Source organism: Octopus bimaculoides, chromosome 1, assembly GCF_046866305.1.
Source record: "Octopus bimaculoides isolate indiv1 chromosome 1, ASM4686630v1, whole genome shotgun sequence".
NCBI classification, from domain to species: domain Eukaryota; kingdom Metazoa; phylum Mollusca; class Cephalopoda; order Octopoda; family Octopodidae; genus Octopus; species Octopus bimaculoides.
Window position 1 is genome coordinate 114,899,625 of NC_142928.1, and position 8,410 is coordinate 114,908,034.

Genomic DNA, 8,410 nt, shown 5'->3' on the forward strand with positions numbered 1-8,410 from the left:
AAACAGTTTTTTGTTTTGCTCGTGTTTTGTGGCTATTTGTATTAGTTTTCCTTGCTTCTGAAGTAGGTATTTTTGCAGTCCTATGGTGGTTATTTTATAATAGTTTTCCAGCTGTATAAGACCCCTACCACCTTTTGTACGTTGTATATATAGCCTTTCTATGTCAGATTTTGGGTGGTGCATCCTAGATCCTGTCATTATTTTTCTTGTTTTCCTGTCTATTTTAGATAGTTCGTTTAGTGTGCAGTTAAGGATATTGTAGCTGTAACTTATAAATGGGACGGCAACAGTGTTAATACCTATTATCTTGTTTTTAGCATTGAGCTCTGTTTTTAGTATTGAACTAACTCGTCTATAGTACTCTTTCTTTATTTTCTCTTTCATTTTTGTGTGTTGTATCCTATCTAGTTCATTGACTCCTAAATATTTGTATGGCTGGCTTTCGTCTAGTTCTCTTATTTCATAGGCTTTATCTAATCCGAATTTCATATCTATTTCCTTGGTAAATCCATGTACTGTCTGTAGTAGTGTTTCCAGCTCTTTATCATTTCTAGCGTATAATTTTAGGTCATCCATATATAAAAGGTTGCTGACTGCTTTGCCGTAACATTTGTATCCGCATCCAGTTCTATTTAGCAATTCAGTTAAAGGTGTAAGTGCCAGGCAGAACAGGAGTGGAGAGAGCGTGTCTCCCTGGAATATTCCTCTTCTAATGGGGATGACTTTCGTTTTCACAAATCCCTCTTTTGTTTGGAGCTGTAGCACTGTCTGCCATTTATTCATAGAGTGCTTTATGTATTGTACAATAAATTGGTGCCACCTTGTTTATGGCTAGTGTTTCGAGGATCTACGTGTGGGGAACACTGTCGAAAGCCTTTCGGTAGTTGATCCAGGCCATACTGAGGCCTTTCTTCTTTCTGCGGCTGTCTTCAGTTATGGCTGTATTGATCATTAATTGATCTTTACAGCCGTATGAGCCCTTGCAGCATCCCTTCTGCTCTTCTGGAAACAGGTTGTTATTTTCCAGGTGCTTACTCAATCTCTGCGACATTATTGCAGTAAAGGCTTTGTAGATCGTAGGGAGACAGGTTATAGGTCTGTAGTTTTGTGGTTTCTCCGTTTCTGTGGATTTGGGAATTAAGGTGGTTTTCCCTTTCGTGGGCCATTCAGGCATTGTCTCTTGCTCTGCTAGTATGTTGTTAAAGTTTTCAGCCAGCTTTTTGTGCATTCCTGTCAGGTATTTTAACCAGAAGTTGGGGATCTTGTCGTGCCCAAGTGCCTTCCAGTTGCTTAGTATTTGCAGTACCTGGGTGACCTCTTCAGTTGTTATAGGGGTCCAGAGTTGCTCAGGTGCTAAGTTCGTTGTTTTAATGGTCCTTTTCTGGGGTTGTTGCTTCACCGACCATATTTGTTTCCAAAATTCTTCCACTTCTGCTGTTGGTGCTGCAGTAATGTCTATTTTATTTTTACCCAGTTCTTAGGAGAATTTTTTGGGGTTCGATTTGAACTGTTTGTTTTGTTCAAAGAAACGTTGGCGTTTCTCATACCGGCGGATCCTTTGTGCTTTAGCAAGGATATCTTGCTTTAGCTTTTCTTTTGCCTCAGGTAAATCTTTTTCTGTAATGTTGTATTTGTACAGTATTTTTGTTTTCTTCTTGTTACTTAGTTGTGTTGATTGTCTACTAATTTCGTTGAGAATCGATAGATCTTTTCTCTTTTTTAAAATTTTGTTTTGGGTATTATTTATCAACAAGGTCTGTTTGGGTGGTAGAGCTCCTGTTCTGATGGATTTGAGTGAGTATCCTGCTTCTTTTGTGGCTGCAGTGGCTGCCGCATATATTATGTCATTTAGCTCAGTGTTATTGCCAGTTGTTTCTGTGGTTGCTAATTCCGTGACGGCCAGGTTTATGCTATTTATTATTGATGCTGTTTTATTGTCTATTTTGATTTTGGGAGATATAATCTGTGGTCCATTCTAAGATCTGTGGTTTTCAGTTCTTTGATTATTCTCATTTTCATAGTATCATAGTCATTAGGTTTCCCTTCGTTATTCCCAGGTTTTAGATTTGTTTCACCTTCCTTTTCATTCATATGTTTGTCTGTGGTGTTCTGCATTGGTGGTTTGTGTACATTATTATACATCTCTACGGTCTGGGTTTGTTGTTTTTTGTTTACTTCGTTTTTGGCGGAAATGTTACGTTTGTCTTCATGTTTTACTATCTCAGTGTTTATATTATTATTTGGCATTGTTGTGTGGCTACTATCTAGATTTTCCTGATGTATTTTCCCTTTCAATTGTTCTATTTCTATTTCTGATATTTTTTTTTTTTTGCTTTGAGAATATATCTTCGTGTGTTAGCTAGTTTATTAGGGTTCATTGTTGTATCGAGGTCTTTATTTAGATTATTTTTCTTCCATATTTTGTATGTATGTGTTGTTGCGTTTTCGTTCTTTGGGTAGAGCACTGCTGCAAAATAAGCGTGTAGGATTGAAATATATTCCTCATGTGTCCATTTATGCCTTTTTGGTTTTATTTGCGGGACATGAGGAACAACGTCCGGCCCTTTACTTTGACGGTCATCATTTTCGTAGGGTACCGGTCCGTTCATTTCTGTTGTCAGATTGTTTTGCACGTGCACCTCTTCGTACTTTTTGCGTAACAAGTTTAAAGTACGCACTTCCCGGTTGTTATTCATGGGTGGAATAATACCGGTATTATTTAATCTGTTTGTAATTTTTTGTACATGGTGTTTGGGGCCGGAGATGGTCTGGTGTTGATGTAACAAGCGTGTTTACGTTTGCTGTGCGAGTAGTGAAGATGATATCCAGTTAAAATACATCATTATATTTGGAAAAATACAAATAAATTTCAATGAGTATTACTTACTCGGCTATTTTTGGCTCCATGCGATGTCTTTATTTCCGATGTTTTTGGATAAATTTCGGAGCAGTGATTTATCGTTCTCACATGTTAAACGTCCCCGGTGTCTGTTGTTGTTGTTGTTGTTGTTGTTGTTGTTGTTGTTGTTGTTGTTGTTGTTATTATTATTATTATTATTATTATTATTATTATTATATATTTTAGCCCTGCTTTAATTTATATGAGTTGTACCCAAGTCTGAACCAGTGGAATCAAGGGAGAACAAGGTTTTGCATCTGAAGTTGCTAAAAGTTGAGGTGCCATGCAATTGAAGACACTGATGTCTGAGAGACAAAAAGAAACACAGAGTGAGTAGGGTTGTATCTACATGGGGAGGGATTTACGTAGAATATGTGAGGTACCCATAAATATGATCTTTTATAATTCGCTTATTTTGGGGCTGCCAGGGATTTAGTCTACATAATTGTGTGCTCCTTTTGATATCTTTCCAAGTGTCCCAATAAAAATAAAGGTAAATGTTGTCGTTTTGAGATGCCGCATTCTTCCGATTTCTTTACTTGCTCAGTTCTCAAACATTTTCAGAGATAAGTTTCTGTCAGCTGGGACTACAATATCAATCAGAATATAAGTCTATTCAATATAATTTTTCACAATGAGATCAGGTCGGTTTACCTCTATTTCCTGATCAGTCTGAACACTGAAATTCCAAAAGGATAGTAACCTCGGCATTCCGGGCAACTTGTAGTAGCTTGTGTTCCCACCAATTATGTTTGTGAGGGAGGTTGTATGTGCGGCATATTAGTGTGTGTACTAAGCTACCCTGTTATGCCTTTGCAAGTATTCTGCTGGTGCCAGTATGCTGGATCCAGAGTTTGTGGTCGCTTGCGGTATGATGATCTCGTTTCAGATTTCAAGACATTACTCTCGTAATTCTTAGAATGTGTATGGGTGCTCTTCACTTATGCGGTATGATGACATCTTTTTATATTTCAAGACATTACTCTAGTAATTCTTAATAAAGAGCTGGCCCTGAGCAGCAATGATATACTCCTTAATTTCTGGTTTGAGACCTGAGCATAATAGTTACTGATGAGTAAGTACTTTATCTATATCAGGGTCCTTGATTCTAGTTGAACATTTACCATGCAGCGGCCTTTGCTTTCATTTCTCCTTGGTATATTGGAGGCTGATTTGTTTGCCTATGATTTTTATTTGTTTTGCTTTGTCTGTTGGGGACATATTTTCTTCGGGTACAGGTTCGTCTACAGGTATATTTTCGCGTTTTACATTACTGAGTGCAACGTTTTGGTATCTTCATGTTTCAAAACCAGCTTTAACATCAGTCGTTTGCTTGTTGCAAGTAAACAGACCATCCTATGGTTGTAATTTTTAATGAGAGTTGAGATTCTATTAACCCCCGACCGCTTTCTTTTCTCGGGAGATATATTCAGTCGGTTTCTACTTTTGAGTGATATATATGATGCATTGTTATTAGCTTTCGTATTTTGACATCAACTTTGTTGATTTCAGATATAATATTGAAGTTGTGTGTGGTTAGAGGCATGGTCAATGTGCTAATAGCCTTAATTTTGTTTCTGGCATTCAGCTCGGTTTTCAGAATGACTCTTACTCTTCGGTGACATTCTTTCCTTATCTTTTCTGTCATCAGAATGTATTTAATCCCGTCTCCTGAACATACTACTAGATACTTATAACTGCCACGAAGTTCTAATTCTTTTATTTCGGCGTCTCTATCAAAGATGATGTTGCATGTGTCTGATAGTTTTCTTTTGGTAAATATAGCTTTGGCGCATTTGTCAAGCCCAAATTCCATTTTGATGTCATCACTAAATTGTTTGACTGTGTGGATGAGTGCTTTCAGAAGCTGATCGTTTTTTGCGAACAGTTTCAAGTCATCCATACAGAGATGATTGACTCCATACACTCGTGTCCATAATTTATTTCATTCAGGAATTTACTTAGAAGAAAGTGCTAAGTAGAATAACAAAGGAGATGATGAGTCTCCTTGAAAGCTTCTTCAATTAACATTCAATTGTCCAGCATTTATATTTGTAGTGTCAATGTTGAAAATTAATGTCGTTGGTTCAGAGCTTCATAGAATGAGATGCAAAATTCCTGGTTGCTGGAGAAATTTTGAACATCTCCAGGCATTCCTTTATCAAGCTGCGAGGAAAACTAATCAAAAGCCTTGCAAACCTGATGTGATAATCTTCGAAAATCATTTTGTTAATTAACAGTTGAATCCTGTATCCACAAGACCCACGTTTACATCATTTTGTTCATCAGAGATGTTGTCGTTGACGAGAAACGCATATGTGCGTTCCATTAGGAGAGTTGTAAGGATTTTGTACATTGTTGTAAGGAATGCTACAGTTCTCAGAGTTTTTGTTTCATCAGTTTTGTGAAGCAAAAAAGTGATACCATTGGTCAATCATTCTGGGGTTCCATCGTAACTGCGTTGTCACAAGAAGTTAGTTTCTTATGTGAGTTTGTAAACACATTGAACCAATAGTTTGGGACCTTATCCATACTCGGTGACTTCCGTTTACTTTTTTTTGTAATGCGAGTCTGATGTCTTTTATATTTATCTCTTCCCACATTTGCTCATCTATAAGCTCAGTGTCTCTTTTCCTGCCTGTTAATCCATGGGGCATCACTGTTGTACTTTTTTTAATCTGCCCAAATTTTCCTCTAAGACTCTAGTATTTCATGCTCCGAGGGGACTTCTATTTTGGTGGTACTCTTTTCAATATGCCTATGCTCTTAGACACGAAGGGACGAAAACCGTTCAATGGACCCAAGTGGAAGAGGCACGGCGTGGTAATAAATCCACAGTCCGATCCTTGCCTGACCACAACGGGCAAATGATATCTGATCTAGACAGATGCCTGATGCCTTTCAGTGGTGTTTAGCTTAACTGTTCAGGAGTAGAGATGAACCGGATCTCAAGATGGATTTCACGTCCGACCTCGACGGGCTACCGCGGTTCTCGGCGACGGAGGTGAGGCGCTACGAAAGGCCGATGACAGCCTTTGAAATGTGGGAAGCAATGACTAACTACACGAGTGGTAAATCGCCTGGTTTGGATGGTTTGCGCTACGAGCTTTACGCTTATATGCCAGACTTATTCGGTGACCTCGTGGCAAACGTTTACTACAACTGGCAACAGAATGGGAGAATTCTCAGTTTTGTGAGCCGAGGAGCAGTGGCGTTCAATTGCTCCAGTTCTTTCCATGTCTTTCCCTGCTTTATTCGTATTATCTTTCTCCAGTTTGGTTCTTTCCTTTCATCTGCTTTTGTATCTTCAGTTTTTTACTTGTAGCCTACCATGTTAGCTACGATATTAGCAGTAGCTTTGATTAGCTGGTTTGTGGCGATTGAAGAGTGGAAGCACAAAGTAAGTTATAACCTTCGTCAGTCGGCTATTTTCCAAACAAAGCAAATCTACAGCGGGATGGAAAATCGGAAATACTCTTGATAACGAGGAAGCACAAGAAAGCGGCAATCAACTGGGAAGACAGAGCATTCACTATGTATGTATGTATGTATGTATGTATGGCTGGCCTCAAATCTCACCTGCGATCCCATGGAAAACAAACCTCATCCAGCTATTCTGATTATATGTCTGTGCACGCGTTTGAATGTGGTGTGTGCCAGAGGGTTTTCAAATCCAATGGGGGTCTTAAAAGAAATGTTAGGATCCACAATGAGCAGAACTTACTTGCAGGTATTGGTAGTGCAAATCAGAGGTGCAATCTGTGTGGGTGTTTTTTCAAACCACTGTCTGGTTTAAAAAGCCACATCAGATGCCATGAAAGGGCTAAGGTGTAGGTGCAGGAGGTGGTCAAACTCTGTTTAAGGAGTAGACAACCACCATGTATGTATGTATGTATGTATGTATGTATGTATGTATGAATATATGTATGTATTTATGTATGTATGTGTGTGTGTATGTATGTATGTATGTATGTATGTATGTATGTCATTATTCAGTTTTATTTCAAGATCCGGCTTATGTTTACACTTGACATTTGTTTTGATGGGAATGTTTCACCAACAATCCGTGTTGATGTTTGTGTATGTATTCAGTGACGAAAACCACAAAGATCCGACCAAACTAGAGATGTTTCATAACATGAAATGTATCTAGAAAAGGGTCTTATTCGAACACTAGTTACGTATGGTAATTTCATTACCATGTATAATGCATATTTTTCTTAGGTGACCCCTCTTTCTCTCACGCTTATTGAATTATAGGATGTCACTTAATCGACATCACTATAAAATGGTAACCCCGACGTCAAGAACACGATAACCACTGCGGACATTTCACTATAAAATAGTAAAGCCGACTTTTTGAATACACAAACCACAGCACATGGTAAATCGACGCCTTACTACACTTTTCAAGGTAATTTCTACATTACTCTACCAGCACCTCTGATATTCTAGTTTTGAAATAATTTCGTGTCTTCCGCGTCAAATAAGAAAGTCACTTATCACGCCTGTTCTTTGTCATAATCATGAGTAACACTTTCATACCAGCCTATTCCGGTGACGCTAAGCTATGGTTTGCACAGCTTGATTCTTATTTCACAGTACATGGTATCCAAGCCGCTCAACAAAAGCTACACGTGCATTCCCGCCATAATAGCAGATACCGTTAAAGATACCATCACAGATCTTCCACAAGGCATGACCTTACGATTCTCTGAGAACAGAAATACTACGCAGAAATTCTAAATCAGCAGAAAGCCGTTTCCGTGCATTGTTACAGGATGAGAACCTGGATGACAAAACTCCTTCAGAATTTCTTAGGCGGATCAGAGAACTCAGTGATGATACACCTGCGGACAGCGTCTTCGTAAAGAAATTATATTTTTCCTGCTTACCAACTAATGTACAGACGATATTGGCGAATATGGTTGACACCAACACTATAGATCAAATTGCTGCGTCTGCAGATAAGATAATGGAATTTTCTCACAGACCCACCATTGCTGATTCGATTATTGCTTCATCGTCTTCTCGACAACAGCCTGATAATACAAATGGAGACACCATGTTGAAGGCTATCGATGGTTTAACGCGCCAAATAACTCAATTCTGTCTCGTTAGTCGGCGTTCGCGAAGCCGTTCTTTATCTTTTAAACGACGTAACACTTTTTCAACCAGCAATTTTTCGGTGTGTTGGTACCGCGCACATTTCCATGACAAAGCACGTCATTGTAACAAGTATTGTGCTTTTAAAGTGTCGGAAAACTGAACCTAGAGAGCCTGGGTACGTTAGACCTCTCTCGCAACTTTTCAGCTAATCGTGCTTTCTTCGTTAGGGGCCTAGTCTCAAACAGGTTGTTCATGGTCGATACAGGACCAAGTTGCAGTATTTTGCCATTACGGTTCAGCTCTAACAAGCCACAATTATCCAGTATTTCCTTATATGCGATGAAGCAGTCTCCCATCAAAACCTACGGTCAGATATCTTTAACTCTAGACCTTGCCTTGCGT

General features: G+C 38.8%; 1 protein-coding gene across 1 annotated transcript; it reads left to right on the forward strand.

Annotated features, from left to right (window-relative positions):
• The first annotated feature begins 5,852 nt into the window (after window positions 1-5,852).
• LOC128247918 (uncharacterized) lies at window positions 5,853-8,168 on the forward strand. Its single transcript, XM_052968377.1, has 2 exons — window positions 5,853-6,033; window positions 7,624-8,168. Exons 1-2 carry the CDS (start codon window positions 5,853-5,855, stop codon window positions 8,166-8,168), a joined length of 726 nt encoding a protein of 241 aa, XP_052824337.1.
• Window positions 8,169-8,410: the final 242 nt, after the last annotated feature.